This window comes from Alosa sapidissima, chromosome 14 (assembly GCF_018492685.1).
Source record: "Alosa sapidissima isolate fAloSap1 chromosome 14, fAloSap1.pri, whole genome shotgun sequence".
Lineage (NCBI taxonomy): Eukaryota > Metazoa > Chordata > Actinopteri > Clupeiformes > Clupeidae > Alosa > Alosa sapidissima.
Genome location: NC_055970.1, coordinates 31,817,180 through 31,844,740, shown reverse-complemented (window position 1 = coordinate 31,844,740; position 27,561 = coordinate 31,817,180). Strand labels below are relative to the sequence as shown.

The 27,561-nt window shown below is 42.3% G+C and overlaps 1 protein-coding gene, 2 non-coding genes and 1 pseudogene across 3 annotated transcripts; all 4 read right to left on the bottom strand.

Moving 5' to 3' along the window:
- Positions 1–6,811: 6,811 nt before the first annotated feature.
- Positions 6,812–8,128, bottom strand: LOC121681485 (annotated as a pseudogene).
- Positions 8,129–18,299: 10,171 nt separating this feature from the next.
- rpl13 (ribosomal protein L13) lies at positions 18,300–22,707 on the bottom strand. The gene is made up of 6 exons (XM_042062315.1): positions 22,611–22,707; positions 21,827–21,944; positions 21,480–21,621; positions 20,329–20,502; positions 19,100–19,156; positions 18,300–18,503 (listed from the first exon to the last, which is right to left on the bottom strand). Exons 2-6 carry the CDS (start codon positions 21,928–21,930, stop codon positions 18,345–18,347), a joined length of 636 nt encoding a protein of 211 aa, XP_041918249.1. The 5' UTR covers positions 21,931–21,944; positions 22,611–22,707; the 3' UTR covers positions 18,300–18,344.
- On the bottom strand, positions 19,896–19,973 carry LOC121682558. Its single transcript, XR_006022629.1, has one exon. It is a non-coding gene; the product is annotated as a small nucleolar RNA MBII-202 (small nucleolar RNA).
- Positions 20,608–20,692, bottom strand: LOC121682557. The gene has a single exon (XR_006022627.1). It is a non-coding gene; the product is annotated as a small nucleolar RNA MBII-202 (small nucleolar RNA).
- Positions 22,708–27,561: the final 4,854 nt, after the last annotated feature.

Genomic DNA, 27,561 nt, shown 5'->3' with positions numbered 1-27,561 from the left:
ACATTTTAAACGGAGAAGTGTAATTTCTTTGAAATGACAACTAGCTGAATAACATTACTGACATTAGTTAAAGTGGATAGTTTATACTCAAGTGAATTTGCAACAGTATATTAAGTTTAAGCGAAGTCCTTCAACTACTAGTCACTTAGCGCATAGCTGTAGTTGCCATAGCTACTCCCATCCACTTGTATAGCATTTTAAGCTAGCGTTAGCTAGCTAGCTAGCTCGGTTCACATGACTAATTAAATTATTCATATCATGTCCTAAAGAATGATTCATTGGTATACATGATTATAGACAATAATACTGTGAACACAATTATGTTTATCTGTTCTTATTGCTTATTAAAGGGGTGGTTCAGGATTTTGGACATAGGACCTCATTTCCAAGTAAGCAAGTGTGATATTTATCAGTGGAGACCGTTTTCAAAACGTTTCATCCAGTCCTTCTAATTGCAGAGTTCGCAGGTGCTAGGCTAGCACAAGTCAACGGTATGTGCTAGCCTGCCACTAAAAACAGTCTTACCTACTCCAAAGGACACTCGAGGCAAATTCCAGACAATCGATGTAAATGTCTGTGTTGATAGAATAGTGTAAGAAATACAACTACCCTCGCATCGCGTTGCAATAGTTAAAGGGTTCAGATGCAAAAGCCTCTAAATGCCACCTATGCTCTCCACACATAGTATACGCTAATCAAATAATTTAACTTCTAAACCCACTAAATACCACTCTCTTCCTGGTCTGAAATATCGATTTATAGGCAAAAACCTATAGGAGCCTGAATTTAAATGCTCATTTAAAAGAAAAGTGGTCAGACGGATTTAGAGGGTTTTGCATCTGAACTCTTCAGTTATACTTTGTTCCCTGAAGTTGGTAGTAGTCATTTTGCATCTCAGCGGCGGACTGATATTACCAAGGCTGATATTACCACTACTAGGTATCCCCATTGGAGTGCGCTTTACTGTTTACTTTTTGGCGCAGTACTACTAACTGGAGCAAGTATAATTCCGCCGCTGCTAAGACACTAGTCCCTCAAAATGTAATGCGATCGTTGAAATGCAAGGATAGAATAATGTTAGAAATAAAACTATCAATACAGACATTTACATCGATAGTCTGGCGTTATAATTTATTTGCCTTGGGTGTACTTTGGAGTGGGTAAGACTGTTTTTAGTGGCAGGCTAGCACATACCGTTGACTTGCGCTAGCCTAGCACCTGCGAACTCTGCAATTAGAAGGACTGGATGAAACGTGTTGAAAACGGTCTCCACTGATAAATATCACACTTGCTTACTTGGAAATGAGGTCCTATGTCCAAAATCCTGAACCACCCCTTTAAGAGAGAAAGTTTATTTAGTGACGTAAGGTGACACTCCCACTTATGCAGACCGGAACTGTCCCGTTTTGCTCCCATAGTAACGAATTACGTTGCTCTATCTTGCCACTAATCTATAAAGAACTTTATAGATCAGTGTATCTTGCTAGCAGAGAATGTCTAATAGGAAGAGAATTGGCACTGTCTGGTTACTTCCGGTTTCTGGACTGGTTGCAGTTCCTCCTCAGATTCCACTTGAGGGCGCTCGCAGGCGAGTGCAGAATGCATTGAGGTCTATGGAGCTTTACCCCTCAATATCCACTTTTCTCTGGATATAATTTTTTGAGTAGTAATTTGAATGTTGTATTCGCTAGGAGAGGCAAAGAAAATACACACTGTTGATTGTTATATTTTTTGAAGTCACGTAAGTCTTCTAAAAAGCCTTTCAAATATGTCAATGACGTCATTCATTAGCACAATGCTAGCGTGATATGGGCAACAACGACCCAACCTGTAAGAAATTAAAAGGACATAAGTACTCGTTCATTCAACTTTAGATCTAAAATCTATATTGAACTTGCATAAACTACAATAAAATCTACGATTCTTCCACGACAAGCAGGTGAAAGAGATACATTTAGCCATCTAGCTCCATAGACCCCCATTCAACCTGCACTCGCCCGCGATCACCCCCAGTGGAATTCTAATGGCACTGCAACCAATTTCCATACAATGGGGCTTAATAGGAAGTGCCAAGGCTCTCCGTACACGGGCTCTGTTGCTAGTAATCAAGGATCTTTGCCAGTACCTTTCCGGAAATGTTGCCATCTTTGCTGCCATCTTAAGGGGGAAGTCCGTAGGAGTCGATTGCCAAGTGTGCTCTGGAAATTCACAATTTCGTCGCGTTTAAAAAAATAAATAAAAAATAGTCCAGTATTTCTTTTGAAATTGAAATGAAGTTGTATGGACTGGCCAGTGTTTTTCAAAGCCTATGCTCGTCCTTCCTCAGAAGCGAGCCGCAGGTATACTATACAAATCCACTCCTAACAATGCATTACAAAACTTTCCCTTTATCTAACACAAGAAGGGATTTGCTCCCATTATTGAATGCATACACTGGAAGTGCACAATAAAAAAAACATTTTTGTTCAACAATTAAGCTTATATTTACGTTAACCCAATTAACCTCACTCAACACAGAATTCGCCTTTAGGTTTCAGTCTAAAACTAGCCTAGAAATCTAGACGCGCCCCTAGCGGCCGCAAATTACATTTGCTGCCAGGGCTAGTCTAGCAACTCTCCGTTGGCTTGTGAGCTCCAGAAATCTAAACTTAATCAGGCCAATGAAATCGTGTATAGAGTCGTTAGGTGGGCTTAACATAATGATTGATGGCAGAGTTGCAACGGTTTGGCTTGAATTCCCTGCTACTTGAAAACAAATAAGATGGATGTTGCTGCTGGCAAACAGTGTGACACGAGTTAAGCTTTTATTAAGTAGGCAAACGTTTGAACTAGCCAACTAGCTCCGCTGGTGGGAAACGCATGGGACTCCTAGCGCTGCCGCAGTCCTATTGCGTGCAGAGGGAATTTGAATCAAAAACTGATTATCCCGCCCCTCGGACTGAGCACTGCGAACGGTGAGTGTCCAGACCCTACATTTTAATGTGGGTCTGGCTCGTCAGGCTAGTCTAAAACGCGATTCAGGCCTTCTATTAATAGTCCAAAATTAGCATACATAACCAACCACCCAGGCTGGTTAGCCCACTGTTAGCATACTCACACCTTTCCGATGTGGCAGGGATCATGTAACCTTGGTCTCAGTCAGTGTTGGCTGGAAAGTTCCTTTTCATCTTATCGTAGAAAGTTTCTGTTGCTTCAGGGGTGTCGAAGAGGTGTTTGTCCCCGTTGACAGTGATGCACAAGCGAGCAGGGTGGCGTAAGGAGAATGTGATTCCAGCAGTATAGAGTTTAGCCTTAATGTCCTTGAATGTCGCTCGTTGTTTGGCCAGGCTTGCACTCATATCGGGGAAGAATAGGATTCTGTTGCCGTCAAACTTTATATCTTCCGTCTGCGACCTTGCCCATCGAAGCACACACTCCTTGTCTTGGTAGTGATGGAATCTAACAATGATGGCTCACGGACGTTGTCCCAAGGCAGGCTTTGTAGCTAGTGTACGGTGCGCTCTGTCTAGCTCTGGAGAAGTAGGGAAAACATTATTTCCAATGACTGTTTGCAAGAGCTCCGAAATGAATTCCAACGGCGAACATCCTTCCAGACCTTCAGGTAAACCAACGATTCTTAAATTTTGTCGTCTGGAACGATTCTCAAGGTCCTCCGCTTTGGATGCAGGTGCAGCATTGGCTTACTCAAGCTGATCCAGTCTTGTTGTTATTTCGGCTAGCTCGTCACTATGGGTGGTGAGTGTATCTTCAATGGTCTTTATCTTTTGGTTATGAGAGTCCAATGCAGCGCTGATTGTTTCGAGAGACGTCTATCGGTGTAAGGGAGGTCTCTAGCGATGTCGTGAGGAACGTTTTGAGTTCTCCGGTCAAACTTTCTTTGAGTTTTTCCAAGTTCCTGCACCAGGCTAGTCACTGTTAGCGACTCCGCCATCTTAGCTGCAGATGCTGCTTGAGTTGTAGAATCTTTTCCTTGTCGCTGTTGTCTCGACATTGTGAGCCAGTTGAATCGTTTCAAAATGTAGGCAAGTTCACTTTCAAGGTAACGAATACGGTCAAATAGGGTAAACGTCGAAGTAGTGCACTTAAATTGTAAAATATGTGGGAGCTGTCCCTAAGCTTGACCGCCCTCTTACATTGCAAAGCCGGAAGTCCTGCTGTTGTATGTTGAAGAGTATATTTTATCAAATTGACTGAATTTAAGATTCTGTATTTCTGTGGCTGTTAGGCCATAGTCCTCCATATATTGTTTTATTGTGTTAGTGGAATACCAAGTTCATGAGTTGCCAGAGGTGCTTGAGCGGTCAATTGTGGGATTAATGACAGTGTTGAAGTCTCCTGCTATGATGAGGTTGTTGGAATTAGATAGCATGGAGAAAAGTTTGTGAAAAAAAGATGGGTCGTCATTGTTTGGGCCATAAATGTTTGCCAGTGTAAATGTTGTATGGTTGAAAACTGCGTTTATGATGATGAATCTTCCTTCTGGGTCTGTGATAGATTGGTTTAGTGAGAACGGAATGTTTTTATTAATTAGAATTGAGACACATCTTTGTTTGCTGTTGTAGGTTGAAGAGTATATTTTATCAAATTGACCGAATTTAAGATTCTGTATTTCTGTGGCTGTTAGATGTGTTTCTTGTAGGAAGCAAATGTCAGCCCTTAATTTTGTCAGATGATTGATTACTTTAAGTCTTTTGGATTGATTACGGAAGCCACGTATATACCATGATATCAATTTAAGTGGAAGCATGAGTGTATGTCAGAATTGTGTGCTGGTGTGTGTATTTGGATTAGGGGACATTTACAATGGTAAAAATAAAGGGAGAGGGAGGGAGAAGAGGAAGAGGGGTTCAGTTGAGTGGATATGTTGTGTGTGTTTTTGGACATCAGTGTTGGATACATGCGTGTTATATTTTGCATAGCATGTTTTCCATTCTTTTCCCTTGAGGTTGAACTGAGAGGTAGGAGTGCTGAGGAGTAGAGGCCTAAACAGACACTGAACAAGGGGATTTTACATAAATTGACAAAGACAGACTAAGAGACAGGACATAAACAGGCAACATGCAGAGAGTAGTACATTAAGAGCGAGAGAGAAAGAGAGAGAAAAACGGTTGAATAAAAAAAAGAGGAAAAATCAAAGAAAAAAAGCAATCAAGAGAAAAAAAGAGAAAAACAAACAAACTGAGTGAGCATGTAGGGAGAGTAACCTGTAGTTCTGAGAGCTAGGAGGTGTAATTTAATCTGGCATGATTGTGTGGTCAGAAAAGCCAGGGTGTAATTTCTGGGCTTCTGAATAATTGTCTGTTTGTGTATAGTTTGTCAACTGCCAAGACTGCACGTATGTTGTTTTTCCGTTGTTCCTTTAGTATGGGGTAGAGAGCTTTCCTTTGTTCGTTTATTTCCCGTGGGTATTGGTCGTTCATTCCGAAATTGGTGTTCTTGAATAGTTTTCCTTTCCTTTCCAGTTCTGGCTTTGTGACTACATAGGCGTCTTCTTGAATCCATTGTTAGGATGAGAAGAGTCCTTCAGAATCTTTTGGGCTCTTAGGGGTACTCTTCTGGAATAGATATCTTGTAGAGCAGGGAGTTGAGTTCTTATAGTACGTTCAGCTGAGCGCACCACTCTCTGCAGAGTATTACAATCTCTAACTGTGGAGTTCCCATACCAGGTGATGATGCTACCAGTTAGAACACTCAACCGCTGAAGTATAGAAGGCCTTCATGATGGATGTAGAAATTTTGAATCTCCTTAGCTGACGAAGGAAGTAGAGTCGTTGTCTGGACTTCTTCAGAACATATTGAGTGTTAACAGTCCATGTTAAGTCTTCAGTAATGTGGACACCAAGGTATTTAAAACTTGTGACTCTCTACAGGTTGCCCGCTGATCATTAGTGGGGTGTAACTGTAGTTCTGCTGCTGCCTTCTGTAATCCACAACCATTTCCTTGGTTTTATTGACATTCAGTGTCAAGCTGTTAGATTGACACCACTGTGCCACCTCATCAACCTGATCCAAGTAGAGCTGTTCATTGTTGTTACTAATCAGGCCCAAGATCACTGTGTCATCTGCAAACTTGATGATGGAGGTATGACTACTGTTGGCTTTGCAGTCATGTGTGTAGATGTTGTACAGCAGTGGACTCAAAACACAGCCTTGGGGAGCACCAGTGCTGATGGTTAATGTGTCAGATGTCAGACCCCCCACTCTAACCACTTGTGAACGGTTGGTGAGAAAGTCAAATATCCAGTGACACAGGGTGGTGTTCAGTCCTAAGGCCTTCATCTTTGTGACCAAGGTGAGATGTACTATCGTGTTGAATGCTGAACTAAAGTCAATGAACAGCATCCTCACATAATTCCCATTAAAATTATGCCAATAATTATCCCAACAAAAATGTGCAAGGCTCTAAACTGTACAAGTTCACCAAGTTTCATGCCTTTATGAAAAATGTGTACCTAATTTTCACATATCCCTCAGTAAGTTCAGTAAAATTGCCAAAATGGCCATTGATCTATGCACAAATAATTCCAATTTTGACAATGTGCAGCTGCATTTCCTGCATGATTCAGAATGTATCTTGTGATTTTCTGCTGATGCTACCTTATGATTACTTCACTCACTGTGTTCAGCATTCAAATGTTGTCTTTGGTGTGGGGAAGGTGCATTGCAAATAAAATGGTTATGTCTATATGCCATGTGCAAATGCCTTTATTAGCCTACAAACCCAATTCCAAAAAATATATGACACTGTGTAAAATGTGAAGCAAGTATAAATAATTTTGACAAAAGAACTAAATGAGACCTTTGAACGTTTTTATTTATAACGCCTTTTAAGGTCAAAATTTTTTATTATGAGCAAAAAATAGAAATCCTCAAACACTTCCCTAGGTCCCCGCCTCCTTCTCGCATTTCTCAATCGCTCCTCTTCCATCTCTCTCCTTTTTCTTTCCTCTTCTTCAGTTTTTGCCTTCATCTCTTTTCTTAATTTTTCCTGCTTTTCAGCCTTTACCTTCCTCTCTTTTATTAATTCGTCCTGCTCTCTTGCTTTTTCTTCTACCTCTCTCAACTTTCTCTCTTCCTCTCTCACCTTTGCCATTTGCTCCTCTCTCTTTTTCTCGTAAGCTAATAGAGGATCTTCCCTTTGGACCGCCAATAAGATCTTCTCTCTAAGCTTTGCTACTTCTTCTTGTCTCCTCTCACCTATTTGTTCTCGTCTCTTGACTGCTTCCTTCTCTTCCTCCTCATCCATCAAAGAATCGCCTGAGTCTGTGTATGTGTCGCTCTCAGTGTCACAGTCCTCGGACTCCATATTCTGCTCCTGCTCTCTTGCCGTCTCTACCTTCATTCCTCTTTCTTTCTCTGCTTTATTCTTCATCTCTTTTAGTTTTCTCCTCCGTTCTATTGCTGCTTCTACCATCTCCTTCATTCGTCTCTCTTCCTCCTTTGGTTGTCTCTCCATCTCTAGATGAATTCTCTCCTGCTCTTTTGCTTTCTCCATCATCTCGCTCGTCTGTCTTTCTGTCTCCTTAACTTTCTCTCTCAACATTCTCACATGTTCTCGCACTTCTACTTCCATCTCTTTTGTCTGTTCTTTTTCCTTCACTTTTTTCTCTGCCTCTCTCAAAATTGACTCCCGATCTCTTGCTTTCTCTTCCATGTCCCTCATTTTTCTTTCTTCCTCCATCGCTTTTTTCTTTATTTCTCTTATTCTCTCCTCTGCCACTTGTTCTTCTGCTTCTCTGCATCTTTCTCCTTCCTTCACTTTTTCTAATAACATTTGCTCCTCCTCGCTCACTTTCTCTTCCATTTCTCTCATTTATGTTTCCTGGTCCTTCACTGTTCTCTCCAGCTCTCCCAAGATTCTCTTCTGCTCGCTGGCTTTTTTTTTTATCTCTCTCATTTTCAGGTCTTCTTCCTTTGCTGTTTTCTGCATCTCTCTTAGCATTCTCTCTTTCTCTCTCACTTTCTCTGCCATTTCCCTCATCCCTCTTTCTTCCTCCTTTGCCTTTGCTCTCAACCGTCTCTCCTGCTTTGTTACTTTCTCTTTTCTCAACACTCTTTCACATCCTCTCACTTTCTCTTCCATCTCCCTTATCTGTCTTTCATTCTCCTTTACTTTTTCTTTCAACATTCTCTCCTGCTCTCTTGTTTTTTATTCCACTCCCCTTATTGGCCACCCCTCCACCTCCACTGTTTTCTCTCTCAAGAGTTTCTCCCAGTCTCTCACTTTCTCTTCCATCTCTCTTCCTCCACTGCTTTTTTCTTGATATCATTCATCACGCTCTCCTGCGCTCTCAGCATTGCCATGTTGTCATCTCTCTTTCTCATCACTCTCTCCTCCAGTCCTGTCAGCTGGGCACCTTGTCTCTCTTTCTCTTCCTGCTTTTTCTTCAGTGCCACCTGACAGATACTGTAGATTTAAAAACATTTGTTAATGACTGAACCCATACATCATAAATGAACCAAAATGCCGGACAATCTCAAATATGAGCATCTTGCTTGTACATAAACTTCCAGTATCAACTTATTAATGTAGAGTACATACTGCCAGTCCCACTGTCTTGCCCACATCTCTTGGCTCCTTCTGTGCACAGCCTCTCTCATTCGCCGCAGCTCGTCCCTCATCCTCTCCCTCGCCACCTTTCTCTCCAGCTCCTTCACCCACTGGTCCAGCTCTCTCTTGTCAGGGGTCGGCCTCCTCAGCCTCCCCTCCTGGATGTTGGGGTCCAGCTGCCCTTCAGAGGGGACACGTGGAATCCTAACAGACCTTTCGGCCATAGTTTGATCACCAGGTCTTGTGATCTATGCTATTTTGGCTTTCTTTAGGCCCGTACACACCGAGTCCGATTTTTCGGACGAAATATTCGCACAAAATTACGCAGCCTATTAAACACATGCATTCATATTAGTCTGTACACACCGAGGACGAAATTCGTTGCGATTAAAAACATTTTCGCAGTGGTCTCATTTCATGCTAAATTTCGCATTCGAAAAAGAGCTGTTGACCAATCAAATAATGATTTTGCAGGGTTCCATTGATGTCACAATAGAACGACGAGCAGAAAAAAAGCTGATAGATTGGGTGATCCTACTGCTCACGATGACTAGTCTCCTTAATAGGCCTATATGCCAAAGTTACAAAGAGTTTACGTTACAGTAGAGTCTCTCAGGTGTTCAAGAGTACTCCTGACGAACTTCTTACGTAGTGCGAACTCCTTACAGACAGCTTTCCCCACTTCTTACCACCGTCCCATTTTACACTCAACCAAAAAGAATGAAATCTCACTACAGCAGGGAACAGAGGGCTTCTCACTGCACATATTTGCAATGGAAAAAATACAATATGCATTCATGGAAATGGAAGTTTTAAGAATAGGTCATGATAGGCTATGCTGCTGACAACAGCATTATGTCCAGGGTTACCACTATTGTAATTTTGCCTCACATTTCCTGGTGCGTTAACTTTGCTTTATGCTTCATAACTGAAGTAGCCCAATGTGGAACTCTGAAAAACTTTCTGTGGATCTTATAAAGGTAAGCTATTAACTGGTAGGCTATCATTATTAGCTTTTGCTGTGTGTTGGATCATCATCATACAAGCTGATCAATTTTTACCACTTGTTGCAGCAGTGCGATTTTATCCCATGCTCATTTCTACAGGCTGTCTCTGTGCCTCCGCTCCTTAGCAGACATTTTGACGTAGCCTGCGTGTGAAATGGTTTCGTGAGATGTAGGCCTACATGATATAGGCTATGGCCGTTTTATAGCGTGTTGGCGTATAGCATTTTGGCATGTAACATTTTAAATGAGGCCTTGCCTACCCTACAACTTGTTAGGCTACACCAGTCCGCCCAAATGGCATAGGCCTACCTCGAGTCCAATATGCGGGCACCCCTGGCTGCAGCTTGCAGATCGGGGCTGGGCTCAATGTGGGGCAGAGCGCAATGTTGAGCTCAGCCCAAAATCAGCTCGTCATTCCCTGCTGACCTCTCTGTGTCCGTCTATTTACCCGGACTCGGAGTTCAAATTTTTCTCAAGGAAGAATGCTTAACTCTATAAAAGCATATCCTCCTTAAACTAGTGCCAACGTTAATCATGTCCCTTCCCGCCTAGCGTTAGAATCTGGTTGCGTGTGTGTTGTGTAGTGGGGTGGGTGTATGGGTGCACTAATGAGCCCAACCAACTTATGTGTTCCGTCAGTGGTTCTGCACAATTATCACAATAGCACAAGTAGAATAGACAAGGGATGGGAAGGATGGCCGTAAGATTTAATTTCCCCAGCACCTCTCAAGCCAATACACGGTTCCATGATTGATCAAGGCTATAATCTGTTTCAAATCTTGATGATTTTGAGTTCTCCCTGCTTACTGAAAGTCGCTGTGTGAACCTGCGTGACGTGGATTCTAGGCCAGGATGTACCTATTCTTACCGATCTTTTACAGAGTGTTAACACGGCTACTGCTTACGTCACAACTAGAGCACAAGCCAAAGTGAAACAAGATCAGGATTGGTCTGAGTTACCGTTTGGTTGCTGCCCGGGTGGCAAAACCAAAAAGTCAAAGGCAGAAAGGCGCAGAGCAAAAGTGAGGGGCACGGCAGTGCAGGAAAGTCTTGACTCCCCACCTCTAGAGGGCAATGAAGTCTTGGTAGAAGATTTCATACAATTCCAGCAAGTCGACCCAACACTTAGCTCTTGTCTTTCTGCTGTAAAAACCCCAGATGAGGCTAGGGAAGCCATTGAGGAGGGTGACACATGCTTTGTTTTAAATAATGAGAAGCTGTACAGAGTGAGTGCAGACATAGAACAGCTAGTGGTTCCTGAACATCTCAGAGCCAAAGTTCTACATCTGGGACACCTCTTTCCCTAAATGGCCAGACCAAGGAATGCTAAGACCGAGAGCAGAATTAAGCACAGGTTTTACTGGCCAGGTTTTCAGAGAGACATAGCAGAGTTCTGCAGGTCATGCCCAGAGTGCCAACTAACTGCTCGCTCTAAGAGAGGTTTGAAAGCACCTCTGATCAGCCTTCCCGTTATTGAGGTACCTTTTAGTCGAATCGCCATGGATGTAGTAGGGCCCCTAGAAAGAAGTAGGGCAGGTCACCGCTACATTCTGGTCATATGCGACTATGCAACGCGTTACCCAGAGGCATTCCCCCTCAGACATACCAAGGCTAGACAGATAGCCAACTGTTTAATCCAGCTTTTCTCCCGTGTGGGGATCCCTAAGGAAATTTTAACAGATCAGGGTACTAACTTCATCAGCAAAACACTGAGGCAGGTGTACTCCCTGTTAGGGATCCGAGGTATCAAAACCACACCCTATCACCCGCAGACTGATGGCATGGTTGAAAGGTTCAACCAGACCTTGAAATCAATGCTGCGGAAGTTTGTGTCTGAGTCTGGAGCTGACTGGGATCAGTGGCTCCCTTACCTGCTCTTCTCCTACAGAGAGGTTCCGCAGGCATCCACCGGGTTTTCCCCCTTCGAGCTCCTGTACGGACGGGAGGTGAGAGGCCCGCTTGACATCCTTCGAGAGAGCTGGGAGGGGGACGCTCCTCGCCAGCTGACCAACGTAGCGAGCTATGTCATTAGGATGCGGGAGAAGCTGGATCAGCTGAGCTCCATGGCCCACGATCAACTGGCCAAGGCCCAGGCACAGCAGAAGACGCGGTATGACCGCAGTGCACGCAGCCGCACCTTCTCGTCCGGACAGAAAGTACTGTTGCTGTTGCCGTCAACTGAGAGCAGTCTGCTGGCAAAATGGCAAGGTCCTTTCGAGGTGCTTCGCTGAGTTGGTGAAGTTACCTATGAAATCGCCATGCCTGGCAGACGTCGCTCTAAACAGACCTTCCACATCAATCTGCTCAAACAATGGATAGACCGACCATCGTCTGACATCAAAGACCAGCTGTGGGCGCGGACTGTCGAGGAGGAAGAGCCGTTGGAGCAGTACTTTCCCACTGCGTGCGGCGAATCGACCTACCCCTCCGTCACCCACCTTACACCTGAACTTCAGGAAGATCTGCGCAAGATCATCCCCAGAGGCCTGTTTAGAGACCGACCAGGGCGGACTGACGTCATCACACACGACATCCGACTGATATCTCCAGGTCCCATCCGGCAGACGACCACCAGGGTTCCAGCACGACTGATCCCTGCGCTGAAACAGGAGGTGGAGGCGATGCTGGAGATGGGGGTGATTGAGCCGTCGCACAGTGAGTGGTGTAGTCCCGTGGTCCTGGTACCGAAAAAGGACGGGGGACTCCGCTTCTGTATCGACTTTTCCAAAGTGAACAGCATATCTGCATTTGACCCTTATCCCATGCCCCGTGTGGATGAGCTGGTGGAGCGTCTGGGGAAGGCTGAGTTTCTCAGCACTCTCGACTTGTGTAAGGGGTACTGGCAGGTACCACTCTCCCCCCGAGCACAAGAGCTGACTGCCTTCAGAGCTCCATCTGGCCTCTTCCAGTTCCGGGTCATGCCCTTTGGACTACATGGTGCCGCAGCAAGTTTCCAGCGCCTCATGGACCAGGTGCTAAGCGGCGCTGAGGACTACGCTGCTGCATACATTGACGGTGATTCATAGCTCTTCATGGGAGGCGTATCTGGAGCACCTGGGAGACGTTTTCCGGAGGATTCATCGGGCCGGGCTGGTAGTCAACGCCAGCAAATGCCAGCTTGCCCGGTCCGAAGTGTGCTACCTTGGGTACGTCCTGGGTGGTGGCACTATCTGTCCTCAAGTCAACAAGGTGGACGCCGTCCGCAGCTGCCAGCCACCCACAACCAAGAAGGGCGTGAGATCCTTTTTGGGACTGGTCGGCTGGTACAGGCGCTTCATCCCTAACTTCTCCAGTCGAGCTGTTGCTTTGACTGACCTCACTCGTAAGACCAGTCCTAACAAGGTGGTCTGGACTCCCGAGTGTGAGACTGCTTTCCGGGATTTGCAGGAGAGCATGTGCCGTGAGTCGGTGCTGCAAAGCCCCGACTTCTCTTTGCCCTTCACAGTGCAGACGGACGCTTCAGGCCTTGGCCTAGGGGCTGTGTTGCTGCAAGGTGAGGGGGAGGACAAAAGGCCCGTGCAATATGTGAGCCGCAAACTTTTCCCTCGGGAGACCCGTTACTCCACCATAGAAAAGGAGTGTCTCGCCATTAAATGGGCACTAGACACTCTTAAGTACTATTTGGTGGGGAAGGAGTTTGTCCTAGAGACAGACCATAGGCCTTTGCAATGGCTCCATCGCATGCGGGATTTTAACTCCAGGATTACTCGCTGGCACCTGTCCTTGCAACCTTACAAATTTACTGTGAGGTACAGGGCTGGCAAGGACAATGTAATAGCTGACTTTCTGTCGCGCCACGAGATGGACGCTCCTTCTTAAGGAGGGGGGTGTGTGACGGGTGCATACCCACCGTCACGGTAGCGAGGCGCTACCTTTAGTATACAAACGGACTGAGTGTCATTGTCTGACGTGTCTATGTGTTCAGTTCACCTCCATACTAGTTTTAAAATCCTTTGTTAACATTGTCATTCATCATACACCTCTGCCGTAATCCCGTAGCTGTTTAACTAGTCGACATACCATCAAACACTACGGTGATTTATTGCATGCTACCAACCACTATCATTACATCGCTTACTGTTTACAATCATTTACTATTCACGTCACATATTCTGTTAAAATAACCACGCAACACAAATGTCTTTGTCTTAACTGTTCCGTTTATTTTTAGCTCAATAGATACATGTGTTATCACAGCATTATGTTTGTCTTACCGGTGTTTCGTCTTGTCTCGTCTTGTTTTGTATAAAAGAATGTGTGCCGCGAATGTCCAGTTTAAATATCGTTGAAACCTCCGGGTCAACCGGAATTGATTCATAGTTTAGTGAATTTATATTTTTAGCTGTTTCATATACGTTTTGACTATGTCAAATGGAGCATGGTGACTAATGATATTTTATATGTATTTCTAGTGTAATAGATCGATTGGTGATGGCTGTATTAGCTTTTTCATGATGGATTACCTGGAACACCCCTGTCTTTTGGTTGAGAGTTGGTATGTGCCAATCTTAGTGGTGATTCTCAGGCCTATTTATACTGTGTCAGTCAGTTTAGGGAGAGCAGTAAGTGACAGGACATGAGTCCTATTTGCTCTCTGTGCTATGGTGACTTGTTAAGGTCAAACATTATTGCCGGTTACGATTGTTGTATTGTTTTTTTGACATATTGACATCATGTCAATATTTTGTTTCATTTATTGAAAGTATTTTTTTTTCTATTTTTTTCTTTTGTTTATTTTTGTTATCCTAATTGCCAAATATTGGCCTTATTTGGGAAAAATAAAAATCCCATCATCAAACTTACTCCTCTGCGTACTCCTGAGTGTGACCAACTAGCTCAAGACTGTACTTCCACACTTTACCCTTCAACAACAGGTTTGCAACAATCGCTAGCGTTTCGTTAGCCTGCCTCTGTGCTGGGGATGCAGGATGTAAACTGATCTGAGACTGAAGGTCGGCGGGTAGGACACACCGAACTTGCAAGTGGGATATTCTTCCTATACAGGCAGTAGGGGCGGGCGAGAGAGCCTTCATTCGTGCCGTAATAAGTCATTTAACCATATACCAACTTATGAAGATGATTAATTAACATGAAAACGTTGCCTGGTGTCCCTTTAAATCTTTTCATATGTAAGCCTACTACAATAAGCTTATTTAAACTTATTATGACCGCCGCTAGCGAAGCGGTCATATAGGGATTGTCAAAGTTTCCCCCCCCCCCCCCGTCATCTACTTCCTGAATTTTTGGTCAACGATACCCGGGACACCGAACCACCGGGGCACATGAAATTTGGTGGGTATGTAGCCCCACTAGACTTTTACGGAAAAATTTAGTTTCGTCCCCGGGGGCCACTCCCCCCCCCCCCCCCCCCCCGTGCTGGGCCTCCCGAACCGCAAAAAAAGCAGTTTTTCCTAAATAACTACCTGAACCGTGGCACTGAGGATGAAGAATCTTTTGTGGTATGTTGGTCTCAAGGGCCCACATCAACCTGGCCCATAATCACTCATTTGTGATTTGCACCCCCCCCCGGTAAAAAATGAAAATGCAATATTATTCTGCTTTAATCGCCCCTATCTTCAGTTAAGATGTTCAGAACTGCACCAAATTTTATGTGTATGATTGACCTGGCATTCTCTGGGGGTATGCCAAGTTTCGTAGAATTTCCTCCATGGGGGGGGGGTCTAAAAAAAATTAGGTTATGTGTACATTTAGTGACTGTACACTCATTGGCCTGTAGATGGCGGTGCACACATATACACATGCGCACACACACACAGGCACCCACATACTATCGGTATCAGAACGGCCGATAAATAATTACAAATTCAGTAGGATTAAAAGAAAGCCAAAATAAATATTCATCATCATCATCATGGCTGCATTTCCAGTATTGGCGATAAGTAGTCGTTTGTCCACTAGATGGCGCATCGTTGCAGTGAGACGTAATTTTGTTGGAAGTTAAAAGTGGGTTGGAAAAACAATGGACGCTTACAAGGACTGTAGTTTACCGCAGAGAACGTCTAATAAGGATAGGACGATGTTCACATGAAATGTAATTCCCATTTCTTCTTGAAGCCGAAATAAATCTGAGGATGTTTATCGGACATGCTTGGTTTTTACTGCAGGTACGTTAATCTTATAATATCAATAAGGACCTAGGTAATGTTACCGTTAGCGTTGGTTGAGTGATGGAGGCCAATTTGATTGATTGCATTTGTAGAAAACTATAAATGCGGTTATACCAAGCAAATTGATAGCAGCACTGTAATTGTATCTTTCGACTGTCATTTGTTGCACGTGCTACAAAAATCATCACCAACGTTACACCAGTCTGATACAGTTTTGCCTATACATGCGTGAGACTGAGACGCCTGTTTATTTTGTTTTAAGTGCGTGCAGGGTGCAGGGTGTGAGAGGGGAATCGATGTGATTTGATTCCAGCTTGGTAGTTGTAGCCTTAAGCTACTGTGTAGTGGGTCCCATTTAGAAGTGGCTACTTCATTCGCGCTTTCCTTGACTCATGGAGCTGCGTGAATTTTATTACAACTTTTCACCAGGATATGGCAATCTAAGTCCGCTTGATACTGTAAGGCGAAAGCCATTCGTTTCCAAAGGAGATTTTATTTGTGTCGCCAGCATAGCCTATTGACAATTTATGTTGTAAATAGGCCTACCTTATAAGCCTACCTGTAGCTTAGGGAAGCTAACAGCTTTCTATTAGGATCTAGTTTGTTACAGTTTTGTCATAACTCCCTGATGCATTGTTGCATTTAGAATAGCCAGAACGTGGATATCTCAATTGGAAAATTAATTATTGATTTCTTAAAAGATTGAGCTTGGTCTGATGAAAGCCAGACTAGCCATGGACATCAGTTACACAATGCAAGGGAACATGAATCAGCCTATATTTGCACGAACAATAACGGACAACAGCTCTTCAACTTTGGCCCGTTAAAATGTATATGAACAGTCTAGCGACGCATTTCATCAAGGCCCATTTGGACATGTCAGTTATTTGCACCACTTGTTAGATGTAAAACAGCATTTCGTTTCAGACTACTGTTACTTAATTTGTGCATTAACAATAACGTTTCAGACTACTGTTACTTAATTTGTGCATTGACAATAAAGTATTACATGAACTAAAGATGACTAAAATCTTATATAGAAGAAGAAGAAACATTCACAAAAAATCCATCCATCCAAAAATGACCTTTGTTTTTGATAGCTGTTGAAAACGGCATGGAACTGACAGAGATGTTTTTGTTTATAAATAAATAACATTATGCTGATACCTTTTGCTTTTCCCAAATACAATGTAGCCTACAGGTGTAAGTGACCTTTCATCAATCCAGTTGCAATGGATAAACTGTGATGAACTGCCCTACTTGTGATTATTTAGAGATTTTAAAGGTTTAATAACAATGCTGTCTTCTTTGGCTATTCTACAATCTATTCACCTTTTTAGCACCAGTAGGCTACTTTCTGTGCAGCCGCACACACACACTCAGGCATGCCAAACAAGCATACACAAAAGTTTCAAGAGTGGGGGATGGAGTAAAATATGGAGACAAATTGAAGTGTGATTTATTTTCGCGGAACGGATGTACAGGACTGAGCGGCGGTCATATTTTGTACCGCTATGTGGCCACAAATGACCTATTTCGTGGGAACGAATTCATATTTCGTGGCCACAAATTAGTACTTTGTGGGAACGAATTGCTATTTCGTGGCCACAACTTATTTTTTTCCCCCCATGACATATCCGGGGCTCCGTACCTGTCCATTGTGTGACAGCGACTGTTCCTGTTTGAGGAGTTGCGCTTGATTTGCTCATCCAACTGTCCAGTGCACAGCCTAGGCCTACCTATTTCGTGGGAACAAATTAATATTTCGTGCCCACAAATTAGTACTTTGTGGGAACGAATTGCTATTTCGTGGCCACAACTTATTTTTTTCCCCATGACATATCCGGGGCTCCATATCTTTTGAGTCTTCACACATTCCCAGAAAACATGTATAATGGTGTCTTCCTGAGAGCAGCACTAAACACAGAGGGAGGAGGAAGAGGAATAAAATGTATGTATTTTGGACTTAGTGTAATACCTGGTCATCAGCTTATATTGTATAAGGCAAAGATTTTCATTGGTGGTGACAGCATTAATTAAATGTTAACATTCTTTCCAACATATATCTGTATCTGAATGATGAAGATCCTTATTCCAGCTTTCATATATTTTCTGCAAGGAATACTTTTTTGTTTAGCCTTTCATCAGTAAGGTATATACTTTATTAAATTATTTTTTCCTGCTCGATTTAAGAGTATTTTTTCAATGGGTGACAGTTCTGCATCATTTTAGGACAATCTCCTGTTAAGACTCTTAAAATTAATTTGAAACATTTACGTTGCAATAGAAATGCCATATACAGATGTGCTGGTACTGTACTTATCTGCAACTACAAGGAGGACAAAGACAGACGACTCAATGTTTTTAGCAGGCAGTTTCAGCAAGTTAAGAAAATCATGCACCAAGCGTAAACAGCCTGGTTAACACCAGACCACTTCTCAAATCCCAGAGATTTGAGTGGGCTTGGGGGCGTAATCAACAGTGAAAGTTAGCAGTTAGGTCATTGGCAATTGGTCCAACAAGGATCTCTGGTGTTACTGTGGAAATCTTCAGAGTATTCTTTGTTAGCTTGACCTCAAAGCTTCATTAAAACCTTACAAGCAAGAGCCCACATTTGTTGACAGATTTTTATTTTTAGTCTCGTACAAACAAATGTTCTTATTTCTTCTTCTCCACATCCTGCTCTGCGGCCTCCTTGGCCCTCTTGGCGCGGATGCCAAAGAGACGGGCGTTGGCACGGGCCATACGCAGGCTGGCGAAAGCCTTGAAGTTCTTCTCTTCCTCTGTGATGACGCGGGCTCTCTCCTTCTTGTACACCTGTATACAACAGCAGAAAAGGTGTAAGACTGGGTTACACAACACACAAACAGTGGTTTGAAGAGAGACCAGTCATCAGATTTAACAGGAGGATCAAGAAAGAACAGTAATTCCAGAGCATGCGTGTCATTTGAAACATACCATACCGACTTTAATCTAGACATTTCATCTTGACATGTCCATCAAAACTAGTTTGGAGAGAGCAACCGCTCCAAAGTAGCTGCCACTAAATCGACAGTCAGTCTCAATTAGATGGCCAACGACTCAAAATGCCTTGAGTAGACTAGATTTGGTGAAATTGTACTTCAGAATTGGGTTTAGCAACAACTATACTAACTAGTTTTGATTGTCGAGAATAAAAACGAAATATCAAGATTAAAGTCAACATGATATTTCAACTTTATTCTCAAAATTTCAAGTTTAATGTCAACATGTCAAGTTTAATCTAGTCATGGCAAAAATATTTTCTCTTCTCCCGTCATACATAAGTACTTGAACAGTACATATTGAAAGTGCACATGAGTGGAATTTCATGTATGCCCTAAAGGGGCGAGAACCCTCTTCAAAGATGAGCAAAGTAATGAAGTCATGCTTACATTTTTGATGGGCATAATTGGACCAGCAAGCTGAGTAGCCATCTTGCATTCCTCGGCCTGTGAAAATATGAAGATGCAATATATTAATATTTTTTACCACCTAAATCAGAGCAACACACTTAAAAAAAAAAAACACAGTGAACACAATCGGGGGGGGGAGCCAGATATTCACAAAGAACCTTAAGGCTAAAAGTAGCTCCTAAATGGCAAGTTTAGAAGAAACTCTAAAGAATAATGGACCCGTGTCGTGTAGGACTCTTAGTTTTTTTGACAAAGAGCAATTCACAAAGTATTTAAGCTAAAAGCAGCAGCTGCCAGTGCTTAGTATTTGTCAAGGGCAGTAGTTTGAATCATTCCACTATGTTAAGAAATGCATACCACCCCCCCCCCCAAATATATTGATTGTCAGAATGTTACCTAAATGTGGGCAAACCGGTCACCATACAGGTCAATTTTATAAACTTCGCAAAGATACGTCAGTGTATAGTGTATCCTGTTACTGTTTCATTTGTAGTCGGTCACTTTTGTCTCTAGTCCTTTGGGGTACCCGACTCATGCAGTTATGACTACTTACTGACAGACCTGTCACTCTTCAGCCAATCACAGAGGTTAAAAGCAAGCAAGCTTGCATATGAGAATTGACGCCAACCATAACGGAGCTCTTACTCACAAAAAAATTGGTCTTAACGCTGTGATTAGCTTAAGAGAGAAAATTTAGTTTTACTGCATTTAAGGAGTACTCTTAGGGACAAGATGAAATGCTTTGTGAATACGGGCCCAGAGGTTTTGTGGTCTTAGAAATTCAGGCAGTCATCAGCCAAAAGGTTCAAGTATATCATCAAAGAGATACAGAGATTCCGGAGATTTGTCATCACTTGACTGCAGAATACAAGGAGAACAGGACAAATAAGCAAAAGAAACCATAAAAAACCTCAAACTAATATGTTTGATGTCAAATGCTCTTAGATGCAAGAGATGACAAATCCAGTTCTAACTGGAATATGGGCCCAATAATTCTTTCTAGAGAAAATGATATTTGAATATCATGCATCTTGTGCGTGATGTATTTATGTTCTAAACATACAATGCAATTGTATTCCTTTAAAAGGGATAATGTTTTGAGTGGTTAATGAAGTGCAAGGTCCCCCAAAAAACATAAAAGCAACACAGATCAGTTTCTGTTTAGACCACTCAGATGTTGGGCAAGATGAAGTGCTGAGGTGACTTACAGAGCTGTCGCCCTTTTTGGGAGCAGAGGCCTTCCTGGGGAAAAGGATGAGCTTGGAGCGGTACTCCTTCAGCCTCTGCACATTCAGCTGCAGGGACTCTGTGGATCTGTTACGGCGGCGGTGGTCCACTGCAATGCCAATGGTGCGGGCCACCTTCTTGTTAATTCCAGCAGCCTGATGAGGTGAAGAGGAGGTACATAATTGATTTGCACCATGCATCACTAATTGTATGCTCACTACATGTGTAATCACAATGATGATCAGAAGGCCATCTTCTGTGATGTCTTAGAAATTCAGGCAGTCATCAGATAAAAGGGTTCGGGCATCATCAAAGAGATACAGAGATTCCGGAGATTTGTCATCACTTGACTGCTGAACAGAGACCGCAAAACTGGCTACAAACTGTTGCAAGAGATTAAATAAATCTAATTCAGACTGGAATACAGGCCCAAGAATTTTATATGCAAGACAAAGAAATAAAATGGGGTCAACTACAGATTGAAAAATACAAAAATGCATGTGATTGACAAATTCTAAACTTAACTTGGGTCAATAGCTCAGTTCATTTTTTTTTACTGGATGGGTATGCAGAAACTACCTCTATACTGATGCTCAACTGCAGAGCACAACAGAATATATATGTATATTTTTAACATTATTCAAACACATAAATACTCAACTTGGCAATTAAACAAAGCTTTTAAATAAGCTTTTCTTGAAGTCAGCAACTGACCCAGTCCCATGCTCCTTACATTTACTTAACATTAAGATGACCATAAAGTACAACCACCCAGAACAGTAATTGACTAATTGCGCAAGAACTCTAACTTCTAGCTTTTTGAAGAGAACTTTCTTCAGCACAGTTTAATGTCTTAAAACCAATCCACCCAATTACCTGCTCACCAAGGCCACAGTTTAAGCAGGACAAGCGTAAAAGTCACTGTTTTAAACCGTCTAGTCCACTGGCTCGTTAAGAGTTACAAGTGTGCACAATGCACATTGAACAATCATACCAAGAGCCAACTGAACTCCAAGTGATCCATTACAAGACAGTATAGCTCCTTCAATGTGTAATATTCTCCTTTTCAGTACAAAAGACCTACAATCAGGACAGATAAGTCATACAGGTAGACCAACAAAGCTGATAATACCTTCAGCTCCTCCAGTGAGAACCCACGTCCAGACCGAACCTTGTTGTGGTATCTGATTGTTGGACATTTCACTGCAGGTCGCAGAGGTCCAGCAACAGGGCGAGGTGCGATGCGGCGAGCCTTTGCCAGACGAGCCTTACGTCTGTAAAGTAGAGGGAGCGTTGACTGTACAAAATCTATTAAGCCTACAGTTTCAATGATCCCTCATCAGTAGTTCAAACAAAACAGGAACCGTTGACAGTCTGGCCTATTAATATTTACATTTTATCACAACACAGTGACTACATGCTTCAAAGTAAATGTAAAGCCGACAATTTCACTCAATAGTAAGCGGAGTCAACACTTACCTGCGCTGTTTCCGGGCAGGCTGGTTGAACCATGTTCGAACTCTCTTCTGCCAGTCTTTGTGAAAGTGAGGGTTCAATATCATGCCATTCCGACTGGGGGCCATGGTTGCCTACTTCCCTACACAGACAAAAGGTATTTCATCGTTAGATTTATTCGTTTCACTCGACCACTACACATCACGTGACTGCTAACAGAGCAGCAAGCGGAGGAACCAGGCTAGACTATTGGCTCAACTTTCTAGACCTAGTTACTACTCAATATACCACAACAGAAGACTATTACAACTAAGTACTCTGACCATCTGGACTAGTATAGGTAGACACTATTCTAAACCACTCGTGTTGTGATCACCACGCGTCAAACGAGGCCATGTTGACTGTTCGTGGATGCATTTGAAACCTAATGTTAGCTGGCTAGCTAACGAAGGTAACTTAAGAGCCATTATTAGGATGGGACTGTTCTGTTGTACCGTAACAGATTGTCAGATTAGATCATTCATAAAAAAAAGTCTTCTACTCTAGTTCTCTAAAATCATATGAAACTATATAACCCAACGAATTGTACTACTCATGCATGACCAGACACGCAGCGGACCACTGATGTTGTTCAACGTTGACTCTACAGTACAACATTGTCACACATGCTAAATCTGAAATAATTACACATATGTTATCAGGACACGTTATACTTTCAGTAAATGAGGTTATACATATCTGTAATAAAACAAACACCTCGGATTATCATAGATTAATTTGTCCCTATACCTGGGTATAAAACACATACCGTTCGGGGCGGAAAATGGCCGAATAGAAAAGGAAGTAGCTTAGCGATGCATTGTGGGATATACGAGCAACGACCAATCATAGACCAATGGCTGAAAGCGTAATATTCTTCTTCTTATGGTTTCCGGCAGACAAATGCTATGGGGATACATTGCTGCCTCCCTCTGGTAGGAGGAAGTTTATCGATTGTATTCAATGACTGTCAAAAGTTTTGGCCACCCCTGGACTAGATCCACACACGCAAGAGATGCCTCCCTCAATCCAACATTCACAAAACATTGAATTTTATCCTAGGGTAGGCTACAATTATATCACCACTATCATGACTAAGACCCCACACCCTAACACCCATGTCAAGCCAAGAGCCAACCATTTATTGTAGGCTATATCTTCTCTATGGGACCATTTCATGTTTGCTTTAAAAGCATTGACCTGAAAAGGTATGCCTAAGGACACGACTAATGAATCTTCGACTTGTAGGCTACTAATATCCACATTGGTCTCCCTTCTCTATATCCCGATCATCACAAAAACATATTCATGGCCAGAGGATAAGATCAGACATTGTACTGAAAATTAAAATTCTGTACTGTCTACAGAAAAAGACAATTTTATGTTGTAGGCTGGTAGTATTTCCTCAAATATTTTCAGAGGAATTACTACCATTAGAATTCAGAGAAATTCACAGATGATAGGAAGTTGACCTAACCATATTTTTCTGAAGATCACAGTAGTGTTTACAATGATGACATAGGAACTTTAATAGAAATTTTATGACCGCCGCTAGCAAAGCTATCGCAGGGCAGCTGTGGCCTACCAGGGCAGTCGTGGCCTACTGGTTAGCGCTTTGGACTTGTAACCGGAGGGTTGCCGGTTCAAACCCCGACCAGTAGGCCACGGCTGAAGTGCCCTTGAGCAAGGCACTGCTCCCCGAGCGCCGCTGTTGTTGCAGGCAGCTCACTGCGCCGGGATTAGTGTGTGCTTCACCTCACTGTGTGTTCACTGTGTGCAGTGTGTTTCACTAATTCACGGATTGGGATAAATGCAGACCAAATTTCCCTCACGGTATCAAAAGAGTATATATACTTATATAGGGATTGTCAAAGTTTTTTTTTCTTTTCGTTTTTTTTCTTATCATCTACTTCCTGAATTTTTGGTCAACGATACCCTGGGACACACGAAACACCAGGACACATGAAATTTGGTGGGTATGTAGCCCCACTAGACTTTTACGGAAAAATTTCGTTTGGTCCCCCCGAAACCCAAAAAATGCAGTTTTTCCTAAATAACTACCTGAACCGTGTCACTGATGATGAAGAATTTTTTTATGGTAAGTTGGTCATAAGAGCCCACATCAACCTAGCCCATAATCACTCATTTGTGATTTGCACCCCCCGGTAAAAAATTAAAATGCAATATCATTCTGCTTTAATCGCCCCTATCTTCCGTTAAGATGTTCAGAACTGCACAAAATTGTATGTGTATGATTAACCTGACATTCCCTGGGGGTATGCCAAGTTTAGTAGTGCCAAGCCTGTAGATGGTGGTGTTGAGCAAAGGGTTGCTGGAAGAGGATATTGTCTCACACGCACTCTTTCTCGCAAACACACATACATACATCAACACACACACACGCACATACACATACACATGCACACATACACACACACACACACGCACACACACACACGCATGCACACACACTCACATCCACAGGCAGACGCATCCACATACACAGACACACACAAACACACACACACAAGTCCACCCAAGCATTGTGTCTTTCTCTTTGGCTAAAAAGTGTCAGCCAAATGTAATGTAATGTCTTGCCCACCCAAACAAAGTCAAGTTTTCTTCAGTTGTGCATCTGCACAGTGTGCAGTCTCAAACCCAGCTTAGATGTAGATGAGTTGGTGTTGAGTGTAATGGTATAGCTAGCTACATAGTTGTGCTGTAGTCCTATTTATGTGTGTTAGGTAACCCCCCCCCCTCATAAAGGAAAACTGGCCATTTTTCACATAGATCTCTGTTTCTCGAAGTCACTTAGCCTGTCGGTAGAAGGGGGAAAAAAATGAAAACAATCTGTGCTACCTAGCTCGAATTTCTGAAGTCAACAGCTAGAGCTACACTCTGATAATCTGATTCTCGCCAGATGAATTTGTTCCGCCTAGCTCCATTCATCGATCTGGGATCGATCCATTGGAGTGGTGCTTCAGGCTGGGCCTTATTAAAAAAATCCTTGCATAAGATTGGATAAGCACTTGTCCGACATCTATTGACGTGCAACGCTGAGAACAGTCTCACAGTCCCTTCTACGCTATACGTCACATCTATGAAACTCCCGCCTTGCGTCCTGATTGGCTCTACCATACAATCTTGTGCTGAAATCACTCTCAACAGAACCGATCCCAGTTGGATGTGAGTGGAGCTAGGCGGAACGAAATTCATCTAGCGAGAGTCAGGTTAACACTCTGAGGGGGCATGATTTAAAGATGCCTCCAGAGTGTAGCACTGTAGCTGCCTGGCAGATCTAGCTGTTGGAAGAGATGGGAACAAATACAGCAAAATGTACAGTATTTTAAAATAACATTTCAAATACCCTAAGTTTAAGTCTATTAAAAATAAACTACAAAATGCATTAGCCACACCATGTATCAAAATAAAATACTGTATCTTTGTATTTTAAAAGTATACTAAGAATACTTGTTAAAGGGAGCATCTATTCCTTAATTAGTACACTGACTTGGTTGAGTGTATTTGAGAGCAACAGCTTTTCTCTGCCTATACGAGACATGCCATAACCTGCAAACAGTCAACAGATCAACTATGCTCAGATTGAGCAATGTTGCAAGGCAACCACATAACCCTCCTCCATTTGTTACCTGTTACTCATCTTGCATCTTGCAATATTATGATCACAAGTCTACACTGACTTCTACTAAGTCAGCACCAGTCAGAGGCAACATTCATTATTTTACACTTTTATGATGAAATATTCACATGGCAAACAATCTGTTACCCAACTGGATTGGGAGAAAAAATCAGATGCAGTCTGATAAATGATCTTGTGCAACAGGTAGGCCTATGACAGTGTGCATCTTGCAAATATGACAATCATACACCTGTATGTGGGTTAATTGGTGTGAATAAAAATATTTAATTGTCATTGTCTTCATGCAATATAGGACTCATAAAATGTTAAATCAGTCTCAATGTTTGTCATTTGTGAAAGCTACAATTTATCTTACGCATTACGTATGCAATATACAACCCCAAAACAGAAAAAGTTGGGACGTTGTGAATGTGAATAAAAATAGAATGTTATAACCTGCTAACCTTTTAAACTCACATTTAGCGGCAAAAAGGACACAGAAAACATATAAAATGTTGAAAATGACAAATTTGACTATCTCATGGAAAATATATGTTAATTTTGAATTTGATACCAGCAACATGTTTTAAAAAACAAAAACAAAAGGAGGAATATTTCACAACTAATAGGGTAACTGGCACACGATTGGGTATGAAAAAGAGCATCTCAGAGAGGCAGGGTCTCTTAGAAGTAAATATGTAGTAATATTCATCACTCGGCTGTAAACCTGTGTGCATAAATGATGCAACAATGTTATTTTAATGCGTCTTAAGATGAGATTGTAAAGTATTTGGGGAGTTCACCATCTACAGGACATAATATCATTAAAACATTCAGAGAATCCAGAGACATTTTTGCAGACCTGTTTCCAGACCTGTCATTGTATGGTCTCAGGAAAACCTCTGATAACCATAGTGTACTGTATGTGCACAGTTTGATACTCAGTTCAAAAACTGCAGCCAAAATTGTTTAGAGACATGATACAAAAAAATACCACCATCTTTTCTGGGCCTAAGCTTGTTTAAAATGGACTGAGGTAACATAGAAAAAGGTCCTGTGGTTAGATCAATCAAAATTTGCCATTCTTTTTGGAAATCATGGACTCATCTAAGCTAAAGAGAGGGGCTATCCAAGTATCCAACTTGTTTTAGTGCTCAGTTCAAAACCTAACATCTATGAGTGTGGACGTGGAGGAGCATTCGTGCCTACAACATGGGCATATTTGGCAAAGCACAATCAATTCTGAATGATATGATTTTGTTTCAAGGCTTTATCCTGAGATTCCCGTTATATTAGATAATTTTGTTGTAAGGTTGCAAATGTGCCTGGTACACTCTATTCCTCCTGTTGTGGACAGTGCATAAAATAACATCACTTAAACTATTGTTGAAAGGACATTTGTATGTGTTAAAATGCCAACATTAGTATCAGCCTTATCGGTGTAACTATGTACTGTAGCAACTATGGTGTATGGCACTGCTGTGAATAACATCCAACTTAACATGTAAACTTCAGATGAGATTAGTTTCTAAAGATAACAAAATCCTGAGGGTTTGAAGTGTTAACTCTATACTTATCTGGCACATTATTGTAAAGACAATAGTCTATTTAAAAGTGAAAGAGGTTAAAGGCAAATTTCTACTGTATGTTTACTTCTATCCATTTATACTCTGACCTCATCATTAATGATTGATTATCTTTCTCCCCATAGTGCATTTATCTTAATCAGAGAGCGAAGGTCAAGGTGTGTCAAATCGCTCTGCTTCTGTCTGCACATGCACGTGCAGATATACAATATAGGTGACAGTCCAAAAGTGCATGTTCCATATGCAACCCTAAAAACGCCTGGTAAATTAGGTTTCTGCAAACTGCATTACAACAGACGGCCGTTGCCGTGCTAAATGTACCATTGCAGATAGAATACTTGGTTATTGTGAAAGAGGTTATCTAGAGTAGGGAAGGTTGTACAAAGTGTGTGACTTTTCTTCCTTTCATATACATCAACACTCATCTTACACATCTCACTGATAATATGGCCAATTGGACATGTGTTTTAGAAAAAAAAGAGTTCACTGATGTC